This window comes from Anas platyrhynchos, chromosome 7 (assembly GCF_047663525.1).
Source record: "Anas platyrhynchos isolate ZD024472 breed Pekin duck chromosome 7, IASCAAS_PekinDuck_T2T, whole genome shotgun sequence".
Classification (NCBI taxonomy): Eukaryota; Metazoa; Chordata; class Aves; order Anseriformes; family Anatidae; genus Anas; species Anas platyrhynchos.
The window spans coordinates 31339952-31366435 of NC_092593.1; the positions used below are offsets into that span (position 1 = coordinate 31339952).

Consider the following 26484-nt stretch of genomic DNA (forward strand, 5'->3'; position numbering starts at 1 on the left):
CTTTGTGCTTGGTCTTTCATGAGGTTTTCTGGCTGGATTTGCACTTCAGAGGTACTCAAAGCTAGAAGGGGCAAAAGGAGTACAAGAATTTATTCCAGTCGCTTTGAGCAGAAATCACAAGCAGCACTGAGAGCAGCAGTAGCTTGACTACTCCTTATCTTAAACATCCTCCTGTACAAAAAGGAGGATTTAAGGGGTCAGCTAACCCAGCCTTAAGCCTTTTTAGCTTTCAAATACAGCAGGGCATAATGGAGCAAAGGTGTCAGCATCTAGAAATCCCTCTCCACATACCCAGAGCCCCTTTCTAACAGCAGATCTTTCCTGCAGAAAGGAACAGCCCTTTATTACAAATTTGCAGCCTTTGGGGCTGGAGGAACCCCTAGTAGAGGTGACAGCATAGCAGGAACTCCTCTTTTAAGCAACACAAGCCAAAACTCACCCCAAAGCTCCCTGTGAAAGAGCAAGTGGCAGGAACTCTCCCTTATAAAGCACCACCCAAAAAGCTTTTGCTGCAATTACAGGGGCATAACGACCTAAAGCATAGCAGGAAACCCCTTGCAGCCCTCCCTCCCCCTAGTAATACCCCACTAATAATGGGTTTGCTAATGAGCAGCAGCTTTCTGCTGCAGCTGCCCACAAATGCTGGGCACCTGGCTGATGGCACGGTCCCCGGGTTACTTGATTTTTTTCCCCTTCCTTCCCAAATGGCTGAAAAGAAGCCATGAAGTCGAAGTTGAATTTGGTTCAATTTTTACTTAGTGAATCCTAGAGCAATGTGCTGCAGAGGAAAGGGGGCAGTCCCTCTGCCATTGCCCTCTCTTTATCCAAGCTCCCTAAGCTCTCCACCACGCACAGAGCCCTGCCTCGCTGCTGCACAGGGGGGTTGTCAACATAAATCAGACAATGTGAGCTTGGGGAAAACTGGTGTTTTCCATCAAAATGCTGTTTTAATCAGAAATTTCCAGCCAGTTTTCCTTTACCCTAGAGTTTCTACAATTAAATGATCATAACAGGGAAGGGCTTTCAGTTTCAAATCATGTTCCTCGTCCAATTCAGCAAGTATGTTTACCAAACCATCCTATTTATTTTTAATCCAAAGTATTTATTTACTCCTTATCCAGACTTTTGGAAACATGTGTTTTTCTTCTCTCTATCTCAATCCATTTTTAATCTGATTTTAATTACTGCTGGGTTGCAGGAAACGTGTGGCCTAACTGAAGTGTAATTTCTAGGCTGGCATCCCCCCTGTATGAAAGGAAACAGCCCTACAGCCAGCTTTTTCACACTCCCATGAAGAAAAGCAGGAAAAGAGAAATCCACCAGGAAAAGTCACGACAAGATTTCCCAGCATCAGTGGATCCTGGAAACTGTAGAGGGTTTTTGCTTTCAATCTCCAGTCCAAAATGATGCTTACAGCCAGAGCTTGCTGTAAGAATAGTCATGACATGGTGCAAATCCGCAATTACACACTGCTGACTTACAAAATGTGGTGCTCTGGGTCTAAGTGGGTGCACAGAGAAGTTTTCTTTCAAAACATACGTCTACAAAAAAAAGCAGGCAAAAATTCTTGTCATTTTTAATGAGTTTTTCAACGTTTTCTTTTCCTTAACACGCCAGCAGCTGACTAACATTTCCAGGCTCACTTGCAATGCTCGGGAAGTTCCTGCCCCTGCTGTTCAAATATCACTCCTGTTGTTAAATTCCTGCTCCTCTTGTTAAGGTACATCATAAAACTTGAGTCTAATGTGACATCTTTAAGGACATCCCCTAAAAGCACCTGGTAGGAGGGGAAGAAAAGGATTTATTGTGTTCAAAAACCTCATGATAGCTGAGAGGCACAACTCTATGATATCTTTTAGAGCCTATTTCCTTTCTAATTTTCTCTTTATGGGCCTTGCTTAAATTTTCAGGATGAACAAAAGACAGAGAGAGATTTGGGTAGGAAACACTTGTGGGAAACTTCCAGGCCATGTTTTATCCCTCTGAAATTGAAAAGCTTGGGTTTGTAACTATGTAGAAAGGGGGAATAAAGCATGGAAGGAGAGAAAAAGGCCTGCTGTTATTTCAGACTCTTGCCTTCCTCAAAAGCCAAACCGTAAGTGTCCCAGGCTTTTCCAGCAGAAATAACAGACTCAACCGCTTGCTTTTCAGCACTCGGCTGTAAGGAAGTGAGTAGCAGGACCAGGATCTTTTCTGGCATGGAAAAGACCTAGAACAGAGCAAGACAAAGCGTGAAAAAACAGGCTTCTTAGCAGCAGACTGCTTTGGCAGCAGTTGATGACTTTCCCTTTGATGACTGGATAGCTTGCAAGCCTTACGAGGGTCTTGCATGATGAGCCAGTAATGTCACATTAAATCAGGAGGCAGGCGGAAGATTCGTAGCATCAGAGACTCGCAGGCCAATATGGGTAGGAGGGGACTTCTGGAGGTCATCTGGCACAACCTGCCCCGCTTCCGACAGGGGCCAGCTTTGATCAGGCTGTTCAAAGCCTTGTCGAGGCAAGCTTGGAATATCTCTGAAGCCTCTTGTGCTACTTCAAGAAGCACAAAGAGACCTCCGAGTTAACGTAGGCAGTCAGCAGAATCAGGCAGTTGATGGGAAGGATACAGGGAAATGAAGTGTATATATGGAGGCATATTTTATTCTATCAATCCTACCCGGCGTAATGGTCATGAAATTGTTTCCTGCGAGTTCATAGATTCAGGGAGTTCCTGTGGCAGGTCACCTCTGGGCCTCTAAGCCTTTATAATCCGAGAATCTCCAAAGATCTCTGCTGTGCCGTCAACACCTTTAATTTTACCATTCGTCTCAATTTATTTGGCATTTCTCTTAACAGCTCAGCTCCTAAAGACACAGAGCTGTAGAACAATGTCGACTTTCATGGTTAAAAAAAACCACCCTGCTGGATTGTAGAATAAAGCAGAGAACAGAGAACCTTACAGATTCAAAGGCCGCAAGTCAAAAGCACCCCCAATTAATTTTCCTGGTTCAGCACGCAGTGAAAGCTGGTTTGCTACCGAGCCACATCGGATGTGTGGATTCTCAATCATTTCCCCGTTAGTGAAGCTTTCCTAACATCTCTCCCGGGTGCATTCAGACCCACTCACGCCTGAACTCACACTTCGGTCTTTCCATTCAGCCACAAGATCTCTCTCTCCTACTCAAGAATTTATTGCCAAGACGCTTACAGGAACATAATTAGCTTTGACGTTTCTGCCCTGCTGGTGGAGTTGGTTGACATTAGTCAGTGGGTTCAGAAGTTGAGGGGAGAGAAGCATGGTCATGCCAGGAAACAAAGCTCAGGCAACGCAGCTAGAAGGAGCTCACCACTTGTAAACCATGCCCATCGTTCTCAGGGACCTGACTTCTCTTTCGATGTCTGTCCTTGCAAGGTAGCAAGGCTCAAAGCAAGGCTAAAGCAGAGGGCAGAATTTATCACAGAGAGCATCAGACATGAAAAGTACTACGGTTTAGCATTGTGGCATGTGTATATAGACAGATAATATCATGTCCTACCCTAGGAAGTGTGAGGCATGAAAAACAGCTGCTGAGAGCACACCTGCTTATTGAATGTATTATGTACAGACATCCTATAGAGGCAGACCTTCCCGTGTACTATTGAATTAAAAAAATAAATATTACAAAGATTTACACGTTGGTTTCCAGTTCCTAAAGAGATGCTTGCGACTAGCTTTCTGAGCAAGCAGCATTTCATAAGCAGCTATCTAGTTCTTGCTGGTGTGTCGTGTTTTAAAACAATACCTTTTCCAGCACACTGGGCTCACCACCTATCTGTCTCAACAAATACTCTCTGCTTTTTCCTCTCTGCTACTGCTACTGCCCTTTGTGTCTGAATGAAGAAGATGAAGAATGATTTGGCCAGTCTTCTCTCTGTTCACCATGCTCTTTTTCTAAGACCCCACTTGTTTCTATTGATCACCAGGTAACTAATTAAGCTCTCCGCTTAATGTCCCGTGGTTGGTAAGTAAGATACTATTACCTGGTTGTTTGTTTGTTTGTTTACCTTCCAACAATTTTTTGTGGATGGAAAGGGTTTAGCATTTGTTCTTCTCTTGGCCATGCCTCCTGAAATTATTTCTGTATTGTAATAAACTCCCAAATCCCTGCCCTCAGAAACTTGTGAGGATCCCAAATCCATGAGCAGAACAATCTCTTGCTGCAAGAAATGGGAGTAAATCTCCCCTATTTTCAGAGGCATTGACTGGTTTTATGCTCTTAAATATTTATGCAGCATTAAATCCAATTAAGAGTCACTCCCTGGATTTTAAAGAACTCCAATGTTCTCATCTCATCCTACTGCTCTGATCTCATCCTAACTTCGTCCCCCAGAGACTCATCTGATTACTTGTATTTGTACTTCTGCTCTGCCTATTTCATGCCACTGGAGGATTGTTATTTCATATGTGTGGGTCCATCTCTTTGGGATTATTTCCCCTGTTATTGACTCACTTCCTCTACAATGAACTCTTTTTTTAAAAAATAAATTAATCTTTGTACAAACTGATGGTAAAGCATTTTACAACATGTTATTGAAAAGATCCATAGGGGGGAAAATTTATGGCTATTTCTGAACGAGCTTTGAGCTCTTCAGCAAGGGCTCCACTTAGGAATCATGTTAATGAAAACACCTAACTTCATAAAGCCAATTTTAGAGGACCTTTGGTGTTGAAGACTAGATGAATGGATTCCAGCCTTGGAATAGTGAGTAGGCTGTGTAAATGGCCTCTGAACTGCTAAATTACATGGCATTGTTTTTACTGAATGATTAAAACACTCCAACACCCACAAAAAATTCCAAAACAGTCAAGCAAATACTTTCAGAGCGTGCCACACTTTTTCCTTTCCATATTTGAGACATGCTCTTTTCCATAAATATATTGTTGTAAAAAAATGATTGGACAGACGTTTGCAGAAAACAAAGAAGAGGGATCATAAAACCCGTCAAAGCAAAATCAGCCCTGCTTTGAGCTGGAGAAATGGTTTGTGGATTCCCTTGGAAAATAAACACAGATTCATCCATCTTTATCAGAGAGTCTCAATGCATGTTTGCTGTACGCTGTCTTCTGAGCAGAGAGAAGACCAGTTTAATAACCATGCAACACTGAGCTGTCACCTGGAGAAGGAAGAGTACAGACAAAAGAATAATGATGGAATAGAAAGGCCAGAAATCCTTCTAAAAGCAAAGGGCATCATTAAAGGATTAGAAAAAAGTTCCATTAAACATACCTGCTCTGAAATCGGAGACAGCAGTGTTAGCTTTTGTCTTATGCTAGCACCACAAGGCCTAAAATGATGATGAAGAACTCTAATGCATGACGTTTTGTAAAACAAACTATAAGAAAGGCCTTGCCTTAACATAGTTACTGCTTCAGCATGAAAGGCCACAGGCACAGAAGAGATGAAGGCACCAAAGAGTTCTTGCAGAGGGAACAGGAGCAGCACACCAATTCCTCTGACACCAGCTAAGTGGTCAGTCCAGCAGCTCCTTAGTCTCTTATTTCTTTGGGGAAGAATATCTCTGTCATGTAAGAGCTGTTTGTAATTCAAAGCTATTTTACCTAAGAAGGCAGACGTGCTGTTTTTTAAACCCATCAGCCCAGTCTCTCGCCAGTGATACCTTCTTATCACTAAGAGATAGCAGGAAGGAGGCAAGGAGTGGAGATCACCTTGCACAGGAGCAGCCAGATTCCTGCAGTCAAAGGGATTAAGGTCATCCAAAACGATCAGGTCCGAGAATCAGGACAAGACGGCAGCTGAACTAACCTGAGATGGGAATCAGTGCCACAACGGAATGGCCTTGGCCATGCCACAGCTGAGTTGTTCTCAGCTATTTTTCCTATTTTTCATTACCAACTACAACCTGACATCAGGGCAGGGCTCTTTATGCCTTCATGGTACTGGAAACATTTTGCATTCATGCAGCGTGCAAAACAGGGCTACGGAAGAGAGTGAGGACGTTTGGGGAAAAATCAATCAAACTTCAGGTCACTCCAGGACGCTATACGTGCCTCGGCATAGGGTACACAGACGTCCCTCTTCCCACAACACCAACCAGAGGATATAAATAGCCAGCTGTCGCAGCGCTGCGTCACGCTGTTGTGATATGTCTTGGGCAAGCAGACACATAAAGGAACCTTTCAAAGCTGCCATGGCAGCTTCCACCTGGGCTAGCCTGGGGGGTGAACAAAGATCACTTCAGAGCAGGGAGATGCTGGCTGAAAACAGGAAAAAGGAATTCACAGCGTGTCCCTCACCTCCATCGACTCCAGCTGGTGCCCACTGGAATAGCTCAGTGCAAGCAACCTCACACCAGCCGAACATCCTGACACTAAATGCCTGACTTCGAAGAAAAAGAATCGAAGGGAGCTTCGGTGTTCACATGTCTAGCACGAAAAAAAAGGTCCTTCTTTGTACCTGTACACAGCAACAATCTCCCACTATAACAACTAGGGCCAACGCTGAGTTGTGTCAACAGATGACTCAGAAGAGGAGGAGGAGAAGATGGAAAAAAAAGGCCAAAGAAAGGCAAGAGTGCTGGAAGAAAAGCAAACAAAAACCAGCAGTCAAAGCAGCTGTGTTCTGGGGGGAGAGTGCGCAACTCGGAAATATGTTGAATTAAGGGGAAACTCACCTTTCATACTTCCTAAGAGTTAAAACAAGCCCGCCTCACATTCTCAGAGGGGGCAGGGGAATGAAAGACATGCTTTGGGATAATTAAGCAAACATGGGATGATTAAGAAGGTAAAGCTGCTCTCCCTTCGATCCAAACCGCCGTCACCGCCGCCCCAGCTCAGAGCACATTCCATCCTTATTTTTCAAATCAGCCCACTGCCGGCTGCTTCCCGGAGCAGGGGATGGAGCAGGTTTTGCAAGAGAGTGGGACACGAGTCCAGCCATGCGTGACGTGCAGCGGGAGCTGATGTACCCCATGCAGGCATTTACGACAAAGCCTTTGAAGGGAAGCAGCCCTGTCCCGCATGTTACAACTCGTATTGAACATTGCAGGTTTGGAATCACGGAGAACCTGATGTTTCTGCTTCTCCACAGATCCTGAAATAGAGGAAAGAGGTGTTTGCTTTCAGCTGGTGGCCTCCCCAAGACTGTAGTAAAAGTAATTAACAGACGTCAGGGACAAACCTGTGCAGAAAGGTGAAGGTAGCCCTAACTCATCTGAATTTCTTACCTACCAGTGAGCCTTAGCAGAGAGCTGTGTTTGGGCTAATAAACAAGCAATCTGTCTTTCAGATCAGGGCAGATGTGCACCCAAGTCACTTCTGAAGTCCTGCAATTCAAGCATTTATTTCCATTCCAAATTAAAGGTTTGCTTTCCAAGCAATCTGACCCATATTCCACTAGGCTTTAAAGGTAATTTTTTGTGTAAGTTTTGAAATCAAACTTTGAAAAAATTGAATTTTATGCCACTTTGAGAGATATTTGATACTAGCAACATGCCAGATATGACTGCCTATCCGTCTCATGGACGTTTTGCTGATATTTCTAGTGCTTTGACTTTGAGGATACAGGACAGAGAGCGTGTCAATGGGAGGGAATCCTCCCGCTTCTCACGGGAGGCATCACTCCAAACCCTTGACTGTATCTCATCGTTAAAAACCCCACCTCACTTGCCACAAGAGTGGGAGTGATAGCCCACAGCCCTGGCTCAGTTACAAATGGGATTTCGCCTACTTGTAATTGCCCTTGTGGTTTCCAGCAGGAAAGTTGCCGTTTCCCTCTTGTTCTCGTAAACGCTGTTCTGCGTGGATGTTGTGCAGATACGCTGCTTCACTCCTCCTGTCATGGCTACTTTCTTCTGAGTAATTATCCTCAAATAAGTATTTCCACTGAATAACTATTCTAGTGAATAATTAAAAGCACTTACAGGATGGAGCTGCCTGATCAAAGTATCCTGTGGAGTACGTCTCCCTTCCCAACTGTGCAACAGCTGCAATAGCTGCACCCATGGCCTCTCCCCCGAACCCTTCATTTCCAGCCAGCTTCAGAGCTGCCTATGGTAAAAAACAAAGCTTTGTAGCAGACAGCTCGTGAATAGCTAGGTCCTCGGCGCAAGCCTTGCTGAAGATTTCCACCCCCGCTGTGTCAGGAAGAGTGGCTCCTCTGGAATCAATTAAATCACGCCGATGCACACCAGCTAACGAGCTGGCCAGGTTATTCCCAATCCTCCCCAGCGCTGCAGCAGGAGGAGTTTGTGCCCACACAACCGTTCTCCATCACCCTCAATGCAAAGTCTCTCTGTTTCACCCTGCCTCGTCCACACAACGGGCTGGCTGCTGTAGTGCCGGGGTATTCGCATTACCAGGAAGGGGCTTGGGTGTGAAAGGAAAATTTCATTTCCTCTTTTAGCCAAGCACTTTACAATATGCGTTTTAATAAAGTGTAGAGAGTCAAATTATTTGCTTGTAAATGCCAATACACAAGAGAATTAATTAGGGCAAGGGCAGCCTGGCTGTAGAGCCTCTCTCGAGGGGGTTCACGTGCTCAAGCCAAAGCAAGAATTCCCTGAATGAATGTCTTCTAAAACTGCAAGCCGATACATCTAATCTCTATGCAGAAATTGCTGCTTGTGACATCAGACTCATCTTGATACATCAAGGGCCCAGTTTATCTCTGTTCCTACAGCGTCATCCCTCAGCCCGGAGGTCAGTCAGGATCCTGGTGTCAGGTAGGTGTGACTCTCAGTGTGCCCAAAGGGTTTTGTAACCTGGGGTAGATTACACACCGTCCTTTTATAGCTCCCGGTACGAAGAAGCCTGAAAGGGTATTAGGCAAAATGGCATAATAGTCCTGCTAAGCTGTTCCTCCAAAGATTGGGAGTATGCCAGGAAGGAAAGGTTTAATCCAAAAATAACCCTCAAAAACATAGACAACTCACTGCTAAAACTTAAACCCAATAAATAATCTGGGCGTTTAACTGTGCATCGTTTATCATTTCACGTGCTGTAATTCCTCCACTGATCCCCCTGTGCAGCTCAAAATGCTGTCAGTCACCTTAAGCTTTAGCAAATCCTTCAGGCAGCTGTAGGAGTGAGACATGCTCCCTTTATCTCTCAGAGCTCAGCCTAACCTCTGGCACATCCTCCAGAATTGAAAGTCGGGATACAGAGCTCAGAGGGAGCAGGGGATGATGTGATAGGCACGGTGAGTGTGGCTCCAGAGAAAGGAGCAAGCGGGATCTCGTGCCCAAAGGTGGCTGGGGTGAGTCAGGGGATGGAGGATTTGTGCCCACAGGCATCCTGCAGCATGGATGCACAAGAAGAACCTGTGGGGTGGGGTTCCTGGAGGCTGAGAGTACTTGTCAGAAATGGCACTGCCACAAAACCTGTGATTTCTGATTTCTGTCCCACCAGGGAAGGCAACAACTGAGCAACGAGCTGGTAGCTTCATGCAAACCCTCCCTGGTCAGCTTTCCTACCGAAGGCGGGGCTGGGTGGACCTCTTGCGGCATTCTCCTACCAGTGTGTGTGTCCATTTTGGCAATCTCTTGATTTTTGGTGATGTTAATTCCTTGCAAAGTCACTGGAAGGAATCACAGTGTTACTGGTGGCTGTGGGAACTGGGGAAATCCAGTGTCTGTGATGGAGAACGCTGGTGGAAGTTACTGCAAGAGGAAGAAGCCATCCCACCGAGTACCTGCCAAACAATCCCTCGCTTCTCGTGGCTGCAATACAGAGAGGACGATCAAACCAGTGGGTTTGTGTCTAAAAGCCTGCTGGTGGAAGAACAGCAGCCCTCAATACACTGACAGGAATGCACAAACAGACACAATTGCTAAGGAATACAGAGCGAAGAGAAAAAAAACTCCTTGCCATTGACGCGAGGGAGAAAACAATTGCCTTCTCTACCTGCCCGCTGGCAGCAGATTTTTCCGTGAGACTGCTGCTGGAGGGTCTGCCAGCACCACGGGGCTGGGAAGCTCTTCCAACATGATTCAGCGCAGCTTGTTTTCAAAACAGCCGCACGTACACAACCCCATGCGCATGAGGCACACAAAGGGCAGCTCGCGTTAGGAGCGGCATCGCTGCGTTTACACAACGCCGCCAGAAAGCAAGGAATTCTTGTTGACCGTTGTTTTGTCTGTTGCTCTGCACATAAAATTTTCATATTTCTGGGGATGTTACAGCCCCAGCAGGTAAGCAGGATGCATGGAAAAAAAGGAGCATTTGCCATGTTTCCACTTCTCTTTTGCTGCTGCACGTTATTAGCACGTTCGACATAAATGCTAGCACTCATTTATAGAGACTGTGAATAAGTTATTTCCTTGATCTCTTCTGAAATTTCAGAGAAGGAAGAGATAAAATAGGATAAGGTTTGCTTTAAATAAGATTTTGTTTGGAATTCCTTCAGTCCTGAATGCTCTTCTTTCAGGGGCTGATTTTAGGCTAAAAATTCGAATTATTCCAATTAAAACATGGTTCCCTAGTAAAAATGTCAAGAATAAAAATGCCGTGATTGTGTCCAAAAGTCACCCAAGCTTCCAAGAATTTCAAGGGCAGTGTCAGAATCCACAATGACCTTAACATCAGGTCCGAAGTCTGACAGAGACGAGTGAAGATTGCCCAAGGGCAAGGGAAGAGTATGTGGTTTGGCAGCAGAACTCTAGCAAGGAACTAAGCAGTATAGAAAACTTCAGATTAAAAGATATATATATATATATGTATATATATATATATATATATATATATAAATCAGTCCCTGCTGCAAAAAATGATGAGTCTCATCTGAGGCTGTATTAATGGGAAGAGCAGTATTACATTGTAGACAACACCCAGAGGACAATTCCCATGTGATGCCACTGCTCTTATTCTGGTGCTCCAGTGTTTCAGTGTGGTTGCTGGAGACTGGAAAGAGCCTAAAAGGGAGCAGTAAAGACAGCTGTAAAAGGTGATCAGACATGAGATGCAAACAACCTGAAGAAACTGGATTTTACCAGGAAAGAAAGAAAAGAGAGAAAGAGGAAGAGAGGAAGAGAGAGAGAGAGAGAGAGAGAAAGAAAGAAAGAGAGAGAGAGAAAGAGAGAGAGAGAGAAAGAGAGGAAGGAAGGAAGGAAGGAAGGAAGGAAGGAAGGAAGGAAGGAAGGAAGGAAGGAAGGAAGGAAGGAAGGAAGGAAGGAAGGAAGGAAGGAAGGAAGGAAGGAAGGAAGGAAGGAAGGAAGGAAGGAAGGAAGGAAGGAAGGAAGGAAGGAAGGAAGGAAGGAAGGAAGGAAGGAAGGAAGGAAGGAAGGAGAAAAAGAGGCACCGTGCTAGAGCCCCAAAGCGCGTACACAGCCATGTGTAAGAAACCCAAGATCAGCCATTCTCCAAGGCTGCTGGGGAACATCAACAGGGAATTTAGCATCATTTCTAGCTTTAGTTAAGAAAAGCTTTCTGAATTAGGAAGGTGCAGCCCTGACAAGGGTTATTGAGGCAATCTCCTTCAGAGGAGGGCTGGAGCAGCTACCCTCTGGCCTCCTCCAGCACAGCGCTGGAACATGCCATCTTTTGATTGCTGTCCCCTTACATTTCAGTGACTGCAAGCCCCTGCAGTAAACAAGTCTCCTTCCAATTTCTCTCTGCAGTCAAGATGATGAATAGCTGGAGTCTTGCAGTTCTTAGAACTGATGGAGCTGTGCCACAGACCTGAAAGCAGCCCAGATCTGAAACTTTAACATCTTCAGTGTGAAGCTGAAGGACACTAACCTGTGACTTTTCTGGGCAGATGTTTGCTCTGCTTTGGCCTTGCAAAGTACTTAGGTCTGTCTTGTTGCAGGTCACTTGGACTTCTCAGGGTTCCCCTGGTGTGAAATACGAGCTGTGGCTCTTGTCCACCTTTACACACCTGCATTTCAACACAAAAGCCCAGCATGTGTTTAACCGGAGACAGAGATGACAGGCCTTGAAAACAAGCAGGCAGGGTGTGGATTTTTTTTTGAAAAGCAGCGAAAGACTCTTTCTTGACTTTCTTTCTTGACTTGAAGACTCAATTCATCTTCTTTGTTCTCAGGACAAGTGTTTTATGAATCTAAATACACTCGAGGCCCTGAATCTTCTTTATCTTCTGTACAATAACATCTTTAAAACAAACTAGCATGCATTTGCATACACACAGACGAAGTGGCTGACATTAAGGTCTGCAGAGCTGACATCTCCTCCATCTTCTCTTTCATTTGTTGTGCCTTTTGTCATTCCCACTTACAACATCCAAACCTGACAGCTGCTTCCACGGCTCTTTAATATACTTTGCAGGAAACAATCTTTGCATTAACATATTTCCTTCCTGAGTTCCCTCGGTATTGTTTTTCAAGTCAGTATCAGGATAACCAGACACTTTCATGGACATCAAACTGGTAAAACTTTCAGTGTTTCAAAGGGGAGGGCTCCCAAAGTTTTCTGACTTGAAAAGAATTTGAGAATTTAAAAAAAAAAAAAAGTCAGAAAAAAAAAAAAAAAAAAAAAGCATAGTTAGCCTTCCATCTAGCACCTGCCCCAAGGAAGCCCTAGGGAAAAGCAGTCGGTGATTATTTGAGACGCATTTGCTCCAGGAAGGGAAACAGGATTTCAGAAGTGTCTGGCCACATGTGAGTTCCTTTTGAACGCAGTGGGACCGGCCTTGCAATGAGAGCATTTCAGTTCTTCAACAAAAATGGGGCACATTGCCCCGTATTGCAGTTGGGCTGGGGCAATCTATGCATTTCAGAGCTGCTCAGGGAGATGCTCAGCCTGAGGGTTTCTGCGAGAGGTGAGTATCTGTGCAGCGGGATCACAGCCAGTACCAAATACACCAGGAGTGGAGGTATTTTACCAGAGCTGTAGTGGAGATGATTTAAGACAGCTAAGTGCAAGACAAGCTTGCACATAAAGGCCTTTGGTCTGTTAAATGAAATGAAAGCAGGCTGTAATACCAGCATAAAAAATGGTTCTTAATGCCTTCATAATAGAGCTGTTATAAATTCACTTTTTGTCTAGCTTGGGTCTCTGCCACAATGTGTTGCAAATAATCACAAGGATCCCTCATAGCCCTCCTTGATGTAGTATCCAAAACTGCTTTCCACTGGAAGCATGCTTGCAAATCTCCTTGCTCATGCTGTCAATTTAATTCCTCAGGTCATCTTGGCAGCCTGTAGTATTTTTCAGAGGACACGTAGTTGCATATATGTAAATGCACACTATGGTAGAAGAAATCAGAAGAAATCAAGTATTTTTCCAAGATCTAGCTGTCTGCAAATATTAGATACAGTATTAGAAACTGCCCACTAGAGCAGCACACAGCAAAAATACTGTTGAGAGTAAGAATAAGCACCTTCTAGTTGTGTTTTGCTGTCACAAAACCTACTGCTTGCTTCTGGGAGTCCACTACAGCAAAAGGGAACATTTGCTAAAAATGTCCCGACCTTAATTTCAAAAGTTTTGCAACCCAATATAGCAGTGATTTTATTTCGAGAAGCATCTGGATTTTATTAGATGCAAACACAGTTGGTAGGAGTCTGGAAGGGGAGAGATAAAAAATGCTCTCTCTGGAATATTTTAAACCAGAAGCATTCATCACGCTCCGCATACCCTTACAATATAACAGGGGTTTAGGGTGACTCTGCAGTTCACTGCAAAGCTATTGCTACTGCAGTGAGTTATTGTATTTACATTTTCATTGCCTCTGGCAACTTGCAAATGGTGACAGGTGAAAAGTTCCCTTTCTTCTTTGTGGGATTCGGCATTTGCTTGCAGCTTCGCTCAGACTCCCTCTCAGCAGGAAAGACTGAAGACTGCTCCCCACTCCTTGCCATGCGGTTACAGATATTTGTGGAGCCTTTTCCCTCTGAAAACCTTTTTTTTGGGGGTCTTCACTCATGTGTTTGCGATGCTGTCCCTATTATTGGCTCTTGCAGCTCTACTTTAAGAAGGTTGTGTCTTCTAGTTCCCATTCATTGAGCATTACGCACTTTGTGCATTTATATGGAATTTATACAAGCTAGCAGATTTATGAATGTCAATTTGAATATGAGTCTAAATTTAAAAGTTCTGGATCAACACACCCTAAAGCTATGCTTGGATTTAAAATCAGCATCAAGAGTTCAGTTTTGTAAATGAACTCTCTTCTTTCTTTGTGGCAAAACAAATCAGAGACTGAAATCTGGCCTGGCATTTGAACGTCACCAAGTGCTACGTTCCCTGGAGATGAACCTTTTCTTGAAACACACACCTTAATGGAATTATCTATGCAAACAAGAACACGTTCATTACAGCAGTCACGGATGGTCTAAATCTCTGTTTCTTACACCTGGAACCTTTCCCCACCAGGGAGGTGTGGGGATTGACAGCTTACAGACTCCTCCTTGCCCTAAACCCCATGTCAGAAGGAAGGATCAAAGGCACTAACCATGGATGAGCAGGATGTGGAGTGTTTGTGATGTATCAGCTCTCTTTCTATTTTCTGAACCCGATCAAGCAGCTGAAACGAGGAGAGAAATCTTGAGCACCCCGTCCTGCACAAGGGACCTCACACTTCTGGACAGCTTTCTACCACGAGGACCACGAGCATCTGCCATAGCCCAAGAAGGAAAATACACCATTTAATTAACATTGTAGGCAGCCTTTAGGAGAGAATTCAGTCTAGCAGGACTTCAGGATGAAAGCAGTCACCATTAGCAGAGGCATGTTTGCAGTGTTCCTGTTTATCCATAAAAAGAAACTGCATATAGCACTGGACACAATATGGGGCGTGGTTTTGACCTTAATTTTATCTTTGAATGTTTTCCGCTTTAAAATGCTGAGATTTAGGAACGTTTTTAAGTGTGTGAACCACTAGCGAGGCACCGAATCATGCCTCGAAAGCACCGGCACATTCTTCCAGCCCTAAAAAAATGCAGTAATGTGTGTAGCAGTAATAAATAAGCAGATTTCTGGAAAAAAACTCAGTAGCAGTGAAACCTGCTGTGTGGCACTCAAGGACAACCGCAAATTAATCATTTAAGATTGTCTTGAGGATGGATTAAGCTCAGGCCATTTCCTACTCCCTCCATCGGCCTGGATACAAGCAGCAGCGCTGGAAGGCACATTTCTGGTATCTCCTCCGGATCTAAAAAGCTGTTTAGTGACACTCATAAAAGCCAGCTAAGAGCATACAAATATTACCTCTGGAGGTCTCACTGATTCATGGTGTAAGCCCACGCAGACAACAGCAGCTCTCCAGGGAGGGGACTTTGGCCAAAATGCTTAAATCATGGGAGGGATTTTTACAGCTGCCAAAGGGTTTAGGACACTCGGCTTTCATCATTAAGCAGGCATCACGCAAGGACCCACAGTGTCCTTGAAAATTACTCTCCATGTGTTTGTTTCAGTATGAAATCATCTGATGGGCTGCATCCTCCGGTGGGTTCATTTCTGCTTCTCCCCTTTAGAAAGCTTCACCGCCTCCAGGAAGAGCGATCAACTCTTACTAATGGGGAAGAGCTTAATCAGGGTACTCAGAACAAACAGAGTATTATGGCTTTGACTTCTTGTTTTGTGCTGATTTTTAATTAACGCTGACATTTATATATAAAATAGTTGGTCTCCAAAAGGCCAATTGGAAAGCCTCTTGTGAATTACCTCATCTGAGCGCAGAGTTTTTGTGTGCGTATTTCTAATTGTTTGAAGTTTTTCCAGCCACCTCTTAAAGTCACACTGCAGTTTTAGAACGCAGTTCGAAGAGATTTGGGCTGTGAAACTTCAAAGGACATGGAAGGATTTTACGTGGTAATGGTGTTTAGTCTTTTGGATGGATGCTAGGCGTAGAAAGAACACTCAGGCCTGCGTCCCAGGAAGGCTGACACACAAATGAAAGGTTAGACATGTAGTTTGTGGATTTAGAGATATGCACGCACAGTATATCTGCTTTTGTGGGATTGATGTGGCCTGCTTGAAGGCGATTGCACTTTATGGCTTTGATTTTGGCTTTTCTATAAAGAAAGCAGGATTTCTAATGGTCTTAAAGCATCAATCCTTCCCTGAGAGGTTAGACAAAAAGACAAACATTAAACAAATCAGGAGACCAAGCCTGCTCCCAAGGAAACCAAGGTCAGAAATGGTCTCATTTCAACACAACAGTCTAGTAGTAAAATTTCTTCTTTCCTCTTAAATATTAGTCTTCCTTTCCTTTCCTGCTCATGTGTCGACCATAGCCCTCATCCCTCCAGCAGCTATGATCTGTGGCCAAGATTTGTTCTGCTCGCCGTGTAATTTATGACCCTGTCGTGCAGCTGATTCCTACACAGTTTCGCAGTGGCGAGGTTGAGGATACCGATGTATTTAAATGCTGCTCCAGGGGGGCAGGGAGCAGGCCCTGGAGAGACAAAGCACATGCCCAGCTTTATTCAGGTGACAGCTAAGGTTAATCACATGGTGGAAGGATTGCCGTAGGTAAAGCCAGACACTAATGAATCTTTGCAGGATCGGGATTTGAGCTTTTCAGCTACAAAGGGTCCCCCACAGCTCCCTAAGCCGTGAGCCAACAAGAGCTGGGAATTCAGCACAACCGACCTGCTTTCCCTTCGGTGCTCTTCTGACCAGGCTCTGTGTGCCTCTGGGCCTCAATGAGGGGACCTGGGTACCAAGGAACCTAAACCAGACCGTCTTTCGGTGACACCTGGGCTCACAAGACTCTTGGGCCCGGACTGTCAAACAGCCTTAGGTCTCCAATGCTTCAGAGGTGCCACGCGGCTCAGAGGTGCTTCAGCACCGGTGCTTCAGAGCCCAAAGCTCCACCACATGTAAGCATCTTACAACAACATGGGTTATATGCCATTGATTTTTCTGAGATCCTTAGAATGTCTTTGTCTTAAACATTTCTTTCCCATGCACAGATGCTCCACCTTTTATAAAAATAAATAAATAAATCCTATCAAAGCTATGTTTCCCTCTTCTCCTTCTTGCTTTCTCCTTCGGGGCTTTCTGCATGAGAAATGTCTCAGGCTGTGATATTTGCCAGAGGAAAAAAGACTAATTTTTAGAAGCTCTGTTTCAGAAGAGATTGTCCAAAATATTCTCTAAAGACCAGAGACTTCATGCATCTTTTACAGCCTCACATTTCCACATCCCTGAACACCTCTGAAACAGAACTTGAAAAGAGTGAGGAGGAGGTGTCAGTCAGGAGATAAATGCCACGGGTAGCACCTACTTTCAGTATGACACACAACATTTCTGATTGTAAACTAACTGAAGAGACACGCTGTCAAAAACTTTCCCTTCATTTAACGTGGACATAATCTGCACTGTATCCTAATACACTCTATGGAAAATATGAATGCTGTTCCTGGAAAGTAAGTTATGATCTCTTTCCAAATTGTATATAAATTTAGAGAGCATAATCAAATGCAGAAACAACGTATATCTGCAGACTCTGAAGCAGGTAGAAGCTTCAGAGTCTTTCTGCTTCAATAAATCTTTCAGCTTTGCCATGAACAGCAAGTGGGTTTAAACTAATCTATCCAGATTAATACCCCGATTGGATGATACGTATTTAAGTAATGTTTGGTTTAACTTCTGCATGACCTGGGTAAGAAAAAATGTGCCTCCAATAAATATGGCTGGCTTGGGGCATATTCAATGAGTACAAATACCAGATGCATCATCAAGTGCTTTGGGATATTTGTTTTTAGCATATGACCACAAGATATGATGCATCCTTGCAAAGCTTCCTACTTCACTCAAGAATTATGCTCAGCTTTTTTGGTGTTGCCAGAAACCATGCTGGACAGCATAATGGGAAACTTTCCTCCCCAGACCATGTTAAGCTACTTCAGGTTTTCTTTCTTCCTGAAGCCCCTTTTTTCCTTCTCTCCTTCTATGCTAATATTTATCCCCTTCAGAAAGTCCTTAGATCAACCTGCTAGCAGGCCCAAATACTTCTCCTTTTAAGAAAAGCATGAACTACATCACTCAGTTCAACAGGCTGGACTGCAATCACCTCAAGTAATCACGTAAGGGATTTAGTTTTCCATCCATTACCTGTCTAAGTGCCTGCCTGGCAACTGCTCCTGTGCCTGTACGGGAGAGGTGTAGACAAGAAAGTGTAGGTTAAATTATGAGGCCGTCCCTTCCCCGTACACCACTAAAAGGCCTTTTTGCTGGTCTTGAAAGGAGGCTTCTGCAGGAGAAGGGATGTGTCTGAATCACCAGCTTCCCCAGCCGTGATGGACGACCTGCCTGCGAAACACTTTGAAGCTTTAAAGTGGTGTGTGAGCACCTGGAAGCAGCGAGAGGAGTTTCTGCAGCATTGGGCACAGCTCCTTGTTCTGGGCAAACTCACTCGTTCTCACGTGTGACGTCCCAGCAGAAATCCTCCTGCAGCATATCGAGCTCCGCCACTTGTATACAGATCAGCAGCTAAATGCTATCAGCAGCAGGACTTCAGTTTGCTTACAGAAACGCCTGCAGCTTGACAGTATGAGCTCAGTGCAATGGCAGAACGAATTACGTAAAATGGCCTGTGAAAATGGTGTCTATTTATTGTTATTACAATAATTTGCCATTTCAGGAATGAGGAACGCTGTAAATTCCACAGATACTGTCAGAAAGGTAAAAGGAGTAAGTGATGACTGTTGGAAAGTGTCAGCTCCAAATCCGTGTGATTTCATGCATACATAGTTCAGTACAGACTAAAAATAAGAACTCCAAACCAGTCCAAGATGCAAAGCAACCCCAAAACCAGAACAAGGACTATAATCAAAAAACATATGCAGACTATTATCAGCTGTGAGTGCCAGCAAAGAAATAAAAAATGTCCAGCCCACTATAATCAAAGTAAGGAGTTATTCAAAGGATTAATGACAGAGCAGAAATTCTCTGAGTCAGTACAGAAAGGCCTTTGCCATGAGGTCCAGCATTCAGCCAGATAAAATACTTAAACAAACCGGGTTTGGTACCATACATGTATGATACTGTGTACATTTAAGACAGCCAGAGAAGTAACTTGGCTTGGAGACCGGTTGTTTGCAGAGCCTTAGAGGCAAGATAGGCTAAGCTCAAAGGTCAGTATGCCTCTAACACAACAGGTTAACAAGCAAGAAGTTAAAATAAATTGGCCAGGAACAGTCTTCGGGATGCTCACTTAACTCTGTATGCAAGCAAATCAATAGGTGAAAAAGCAACTACCAAAGAGCACCTAAATTTTAACCTGGAGCTGCACCAGGATCAGCTAGGCAGTGAGCTGTAGGACTGACAGAGCTGCATTTCTCAGCCTGACTCCACAGCTAGAGACTTCCCATGGAAGTGACTTGGCAGGAGAAATCCCTTCTCAATACCTTTCTACAATAGGACCAAAATTCTTCACTCACAAAGCTCCCTAGACAAGAACCATACCTGTAGGAGGTCTCGACTTCAGACCGGTTATATGCTGTGTAAGGCCACAGGTAGGATACTGAATGATGCAGTTTTTACTGAATGACACACGTGTTGCAAACTCCTTGGCTCCGAGTGATTTCTGAATTCCTTGCACTGACCTGAAGGCGGCCAGACACCCATCCACAGCAAGCGAATGTAAGTGATAGACACTGAAGGAAACTCCAGCCCTGCTTCACTAACGTTTCATGCTAGAAGCAAAACACATGCAGCTTCGTCTTCCAAGAAGGGTTTGAATAAGTCAGGAGCAGCCTTTATGCCTTATTCTGGGCCTCTCTGGGCTGCATTCCCACCCACAAAAGAGAAATAGCTGGGAAGGCCCACAGGAGAAGTGCCACTATTGCTAGGCCACAGAAACAACCAAATTCAAACAAATACATCAGAACCAAGGAGCATCTGGCTGGCCAGGAGACCTGGGCTAGCAGATGGGAGAGGGTGGAAGAAGAGGGAAAAGAAAACGATAACAGAGGCAGGCAGAAGACCCAAGTTCCTCCTCAGAAGCTGGAAAGTATAAAAGACAGCCAACGAGAACTTCTGGGCAGGGCTGAAAAACAAGTGAAAGTGAGAGCTTCTCTCATCTCTGAGACTGCAGCCAAGAAATCAGGTTACCAACAGTAAAAGAAGAAATAAAAAAAAAACTTTCAAAATTGGCAGCAAAGAACTATCCACACTCCTTGGCTCCATGTAAGGCTGGGTGGAAGGGGTAAGAAGGAAACAGGGGACATACTGCAGCTCGGAGCCAAAATAGTTTCTTTCTGGATGCTCCTGGCTCAGTTCAGCCCTTTGTGACTCTCAATTTCAACCCGTTACGCACTCCCCCATAATCATCATAATAAATAGCTGTTTGCTTGCTCAGTGTATTCAACTTCCTCGCAGCAAGCCAAGCTCAACCCAGTGCTAGCATTTATTTCTGGATTTTGACCAGGCCTGCCTAAAACCAAACAAGCGTTGGTGTGATTTGCCATATTTGCTGAGAGAGAATAAAAGCAGTTGCACTCAAACACCCGGGGTTGCGGCCAAGTTCACCTCATGCTGCTGGTGGTGATATCAGCGTTATTAATTTCGCTTTAATATTTTAAGGCTGCTGCAGAAAAAGGAAGGGCTTCAGTTCAGTTGCTGGGCTTTGAGGGAGACAAGTTATTCTAACAACATTGTCCTTCCATTAAAAGAACAAAACCCCTCTGTTATTCCAAAGTCAAATTGTCGTTAGAATTCTGTAACGATGAAATAAAAGCAGTCACTGGAATTTGGAGCCTTCCCTCATCACCAGCACCAAGTGGGATTTGGGCCAAAATACAGAAATTAGAAAGAAAATAACAGCCATAAGAAACTGTGCTTTTCCAGCTGGCATAACTTTTTTCCTTCCTTCATCCATGCCTAACTTGTACAGGTTTGCACACAACACGGGGCATTGAAATTCTTCCCAGGTAACTGCGAAGGGTGTTTCAGGCTCTCGATGGATGACCTGTCACCCCCAGCTCAGCAAGATTTGGGTACCTGTGAAAATCTCTACCTAACATCTCAAAATGCAACAAACAGGCTGTCAGGTCTTTTAAGCTAGTATTGCTCTTCCAAAAGCTGGTCCTGTGGATGAGGGTCTGTCACTTGCTCCTTGCCTGCCAGTTCACAGGGCTCATTTTGGTTGAAGTTCTGGCATTCGGAAGCACGTCAGAGTCTCAGTTACCATTCTTGAATTGCTTCGTATGTGACGCAAATCCTCCTTGCAGAATCAGAAAAACAAACAAACTGAAACCTCCTCCCCAAAAATGAAAAAGAATGAAAATCTCTAATCCTGACACTAAACCATTTGCCTGAGACAGGACAGATTCGTGCCAGGGACAGATTCATGGGTGTTAAACACCTGTGGCTGACAGTACTGCAGAACCAACTGCAAAACAAGAGCTGCAGCTATGAACTTCTCACCACTGGTAAACTACAACAGTTCGGGTCGACCAAATGAAGTAACATAATCCACAGACAGCTACAGAAAGGAAATGTGTTTTCTGGGTTTGATGACACTGAACATTTAGTTATGAAAGACTGGGGAGGAGGGAGAGGAGCAGGGAATTTCCATCAAGAGTGCCAAGTTGTAATTAATGCCCTGTTAGGGACCATTTATGCACGATGCGATTCATTCCTGCACCAAGAGCAGGCATAAAGTTACATTCCACCGAAGCTGCAGTTAAGCGGCAGAAGGAATGGATTTCATTTAAGGAGTGATGTTCCAGATTCCTGGATGAGACACTCCGGACTGCTGCACTCAGGAGTGAATGAAGCACTGTGCGGCAGAGCCTCAGCAAGCCTTGAAATGAATTTTGCTCTGACCTAACGAAAACCACAGACTCGAAATTCTGATGATTCAGAAATTTTCAGCTCGCAACAGGAGTTCTTGCAAAATATTTGGGAACTGCAGGAAGCGTTTAATGGTCTCTCCATGTGAAGGAAAGGAATCCTGACCTATTGTCTTTACGATTCTTGTTCTTAGGAGTGATAATTTTAGAAGGAGATAATTAAGCTCATGTGGCCATCCTTCTAAGGTTGCTAAAAAAATAACAAGTGACCTGGCTTGGTGCTTTCCATACTGATTCACATTCCCTCTGTGCTGTCAGAACTCACAGGAGAATAGCTACAGGGCCCGACCGCGCTCCCAGTCATATCTGCAGTCCCCAACCAGTGTGTGCGGCAGAGGAAATCAAATCAGCCCAGTGGAGAGGCTTATCTGCAGAGCCGTGTGATGGAGCAAGAGAAGTCAGGAGAACCTTATAAGGGCATGCGCCTATCCTACCAAGAGTGAAAAAGTTAGGATTTCAGTAAAAAAAAAGAAAAAAAAAAGAGCAAGAACATGAATCAGAATCCCCATGGCTAAAGCTGAGGTTTAGGACGTCCTTAATCCTTATTGGGATGCAGAAGCATGGAAAGGTGCTATAAATTCAAAGTGATCTCATCCTAAGAAAGACTTCAGGTGAATCTTTCTTTCATTCCTGTTAGCTCAAGGGATGAACTAAGAGAAGGACAGACAAACGAGTCACATCCATTTCCCGAAATAGCTTACAGACATCTCAGAAAGTCTAGCAGCATGCAATATAATAATTAGTGCATGCTTGTGTCATAATTAATGTCATAGATTCCTTTAGAAGTGAAACCAGCCTGTTTCAAATTCTGTTGAAATACGACTCCTTAGATTATTTCTGTCTGCTAATAAATGATGGCTATGGAAGAAACTAATTTGAGAATCACTGAAAATTATAATTTTGTTTTATATGCTTCCAGTAATGTTTTCTTAAACAAGATTCTTACATTTGTCTCTCTCTTTGTGTAACCAGTGCTGTGGTAAGCATTAGACACAGTCACACGCTTGTTAACACTGTATTTCTCATTCAGGCTTCAGACTGAATGCCATTTTCATTTCTGTGTAAATACTCACGTTGTCCTTGAAGACTCAGGTGCAATGCAGAACAACAAAAGACATAAAGGAGGTCAACAGTCCATCATTTAGCCTTCACGTGGAGTATATCCAGGATGTGCAGCTTTTAAATGCCATTTTAAAACAGTTGCTAAAAGCAGCAGTCTGGAAATTGGGTCACTAAAAGCAGCACACTGGAAAGGGATCTAGAAGCCTTAGTGTTGGGAGCAGCAACCCTTCTCTTACACTTGCAGAGAGCTGGTAGGTGCGATGCACCCAGACCTACAGAGGTTGTAAAACCCCTGAAGCACTCAGGATCAATGGGGTCTTGCTCCACAGTGAAGGCTGTTGCTTCTACATGTTTGTTCCACCCTAGCCAGCTCATTACGGATTACCTGCACTTAGCTCCTATATTCTAAATTTTCCCCTAGTGATTTTTATTTGCCATAATCCTCTTGTACTTGAAGATTCCTCATTACCCTTTCCTTTTCCATGTCAATTGTGCTTAATTAGCAGCTCACAGCAGTGGGACGTGTTCATGTGCTCATTGGAAGCGCATGGAGAAGCAAGCACCGCCCAGAAGAAGCTCTATGCTTCATACTGCACAACAGAAGCTGAAAAATTGACCAAGACCTACGTACAGTACTTGGAAAAAGGACCTAAAATTACCTCCCCGTTGCACATATGTGTTTCCTGGAATGAAACCTCTTCTTTTCCACTGATTTCCACTTAGTAATGCTTCCTTTGGAGTAGATTAGGTAAAGTACAACCCAATTATAAACAACCTTAGAGCATCACCTTCTCACAATGCTCTTTTCAGCTTGGTTTTATCAGAGAACTCCAGAGCTGTTTTAAGCTGGCATTTCAGGCCAACACTTCATAACTGAGGTCTCAAAAAAGCAGGAAAGCTGTTTGAAAGCAGGTTCTCATTACGATGATGTGCCCCGCTTCAAAAGCTCTATGGCGACTTTACTCGTGTGATTATTTTGAGGGATAATGTGTCTCTGGTAACTCAATAAGAACGCAGTGCAGTGTATCTAAAAATAAGAATTTGGAAAGATGGGAATTAGCTCACCGCAGCTCACCTCAATTGCCAGGTCAGGTTTCAATTTCCAGTAAGCTTTCAGCAGGGAAGCTCGTGCTAATGGGTCTGTGGAAGTTCCTCATAGGATGGAACAGAAATTTCTTTGAAAACACACACCTGACAGCACAACTGTTTGCTTTCCTGGGGCAATGCACATGCTGGACCTGTGCACTGCCTAGAGAAACAGTCTCCATCCCAAGCTGGATGTTACTGCCTGCATTTTGGTGAGGTAATACAACCAGTTTGCCCTAAGTGCAACCAGAGCTTGGTGCCCAACTCACTGAAGAACTCTCAAGGAGACCTGTAGGTGTTCAGCTTAAGATTCCTGGAAACACCGTAGGCTACTTTGCGCCCACGTTTGTCAGAAGAATTCTATTAATAAATCAGGAGCCAGAGCAGACTATTAGATCAACAATCCCTTTGCAAAGATGGAGTATGCATGCAAAGTCATCACGAAAATGGTTAGCAATGCAACCCTCCTATATGATCTGAGCTCGAGGGCTGGTCCAGCTGCTGTACCAGAGCAGGGAGCGCACGATGCTTTCCTCATGAGCAGCTTCGTGCTTTGGGGCCACCATTACAGTGCGTGCTCTCCGCCTTGCAGCTTTCCTTCAATGTGGGGAAAAGAGAACCCCCCAAGCAGCAGAGATGGCAAAAGTGAACGGTAACATTTGTACACAGCCTGGTTCAGTTAGAACATCACACTGAAGATCCTGTGTATGTAGAGGGGGTACAAAGCCTAGCAGTTTTTCACTTTTCTTTTGTTCTCAGAATTGATTTTGGAGAGCAAGAAAAAATGTCAGAGAAAGTGGCTCTTAAACTTATTTTGACTGGAAAGTAGTGGCGCCATTTTTTTTTTTCCAAAGGGGGGTGTGAAAACTTTTAACCTTGAGCCACTAGCAGCAGACAAAACTCCACTCGGGGTTTCCTGTTTCCAACCTGCACGCACGCGTTCCGCCTCACCTTCTCCCCCCGTGCAGAACATTATTCCTCCTGAACCGAGGCGTATCAGCTTACAGCGTCGCTCTAAAGAAAGAAAAGTTTTCCCCTCTGAAAAGAAAAGAAGAAAAAGAGCCATTTTGCTAAGCCGTTTCGCAAAACCCCACCGAAAGCCCCACAAAGCGCCACGACCGCCTCCCAACCCTTTATCCTCTCGTCCCCACACCCCTCCTCGGGGCAGGCAGCCCCCAGCCGGCCGAACCCCAGTCCTTTTGGTGCTGCTTTAGGGCTGCCGGGTGGGCTGAGCTCTGCTGTGTAGGGCGGTGGCAGCAACCCCCGGCCGGCCCCCGGCTGCTCCGAGTCCAATGGGCTCCGGGCGCGGCGTGCCTTCAGCACTATATAACGCCCGGGCGGTGCCGCTGCCCCATCCGCCGGGCTGCCTGCGAGCAGCCCCTGTTGCCGAGCCGTGCCGAGCCGTGCCCGGAGGATGCTGTGCCGAAACGGGTGGCGGCTGGCGCTGCTCGCCCTCTGCCTGGGGGTGGCAGCGGGAGGGGGCGCAGGGCAGCGGCGGGGAGGGAAGAACCGGAGGCAGGCGCAGACCCCCGCCGTGCCCCAAGCCCAAGCCAATCCACCGCAGGGCAAGCGTGAGTACCAAAGGGCTAGCGGGCAGGGCTGGGTGGCTAGCAGCAGGTTTCGGCCTCGGGGGGTGGTCCCCGGGGGGTTTCTCACCGGTGGTCGCCTTCCCTCCGCGGCTGGGGGTCTCCGGGGTGGAGGTCTCGGCGATGGGAGACTTCTTTCTTCTCTCCTCTCGCCTGCCCGGAGCCGTGTTTTGGGGTCTCGCTGATGGGAAACTTCTTTCTTCTCTCCCCAGAGACCTGCTTTGACAATGGGAGGTACTATCAGATAAACCAGCAGTGGGAGCGCATCTACCTGGGGAACACACTGGTCTGTACCTGCTACGGTGGGAGCAGAGGGTTTAACTGCGAAAGCAAGCCCGAACGTAAGTTGGTGGGTTTTTTTGGCACCAAGACCCCCAAAGGGCTCTCAAAGCTGAGTAAACTGGGTGCTGCACGGGGTTACAGCTGGCAGAGCGGGGTTTCAGCTGAAGTTTGGTACTTAGGGTCAGTAACGGATCTACGCTCGCTTACACTGAAGATCTGGCTTGGGCTTTTCAGCAATGCTTTTCATTAGAGATGGGCCTGCCACCAGAACCCTGAGCCAAACATCACTCCTCTCTTGGGAGGACTGGATCTAAACCTTAGCTTTGGAGCCAGCCTCTTTATAACGAACTGAGCTGACTCCTCGGCTCGCACGGGGAAGTTCAAATCTGGAGTCACTTTGCAGCTCTGGCTCTGTACAGTTTGATTGCTTCACCCCAACTTTTCATAGCACTGCAGTGTCGTCAGCTTGTTTAAAAATATTTCAACTTACAACTTTCCACAGCTCCCCAGCCGTGCTGCGAGCTTGCTGTAATTGAGTGTAAAATGAGATTGTTTAGTCTCCTGCAGGAAAAGTTTAGGTAACAGGAAAAAAAGCTTTAAATGCAACGTCTGCAGGAAGATGTGTGTCTCTGAGTTGCAGTGTAGCTCAGATAATCAGATGCACACTTTTATCTTTATTGGTCTGAAGCCACTGGTTTGCTATAATTCCTTTATGTTGCTCTAGAGAT

General features: G+C 45.0%; 1 protein-coding gene and 1 long non-coding RNA gene across 15 annotated transcripts in view; one reads left to right on the forward strand and one right to left on the reverse strand.

Moving 5' to 3' along the window:
* Window positions 1-1421: 1421 nt before the first annotated feature.
* On the reverse strand, window positions 1422-25697 carry LOC119717525 (uncharacterized). 2 transcript variants are annotated; one of them, XR_011810783.1, is made up of 4 exons: window positions 25545-25697; window positions 24840-24926; window positions 7902-8028; window positions 1422-7072 (listed from the first exon to the last, which is right to left on the reverse strand). It is a non-coding gene; the product is annotated as an uncharacterized lncRNA (long non-coding RNA). The 2 variants fall into 2 exon arrangements; XR_005267240.2 differs by lacking the exons at window positions 1422-7072; window positions 7902-8028 and adding an exon at window positions 11263-21109.
* Window positions 25218-26484, forward strand: part of FN1 (fibronectin 1) — a 52466-nt gene continuing 51199 nt past the window's right edge. For 11 of the 13 annotated variants that reach the window (XM_038182473.2, XM_072041269.1, XM_072041272.1 and 8 more), the window contains exons 1-2: window positions 25229-25459; window positions 25687-25815. In XM_038182473.2, coding sequence (XP_038038401.1) covers window positions 25303-25459; window positions 25687-25815 — 286 coding nt within the window. In that variant the 5' untranslated portion in view covers window positions 25229-25302. Of the gene's footprint in view, window positions 25460-25686; window positions 25816-26484 lie in introns of all 13 variants that reach the window. The other 2 variants (XM_072041268.1, XM_072041266.1) reach the window with 2 other exon arrangements.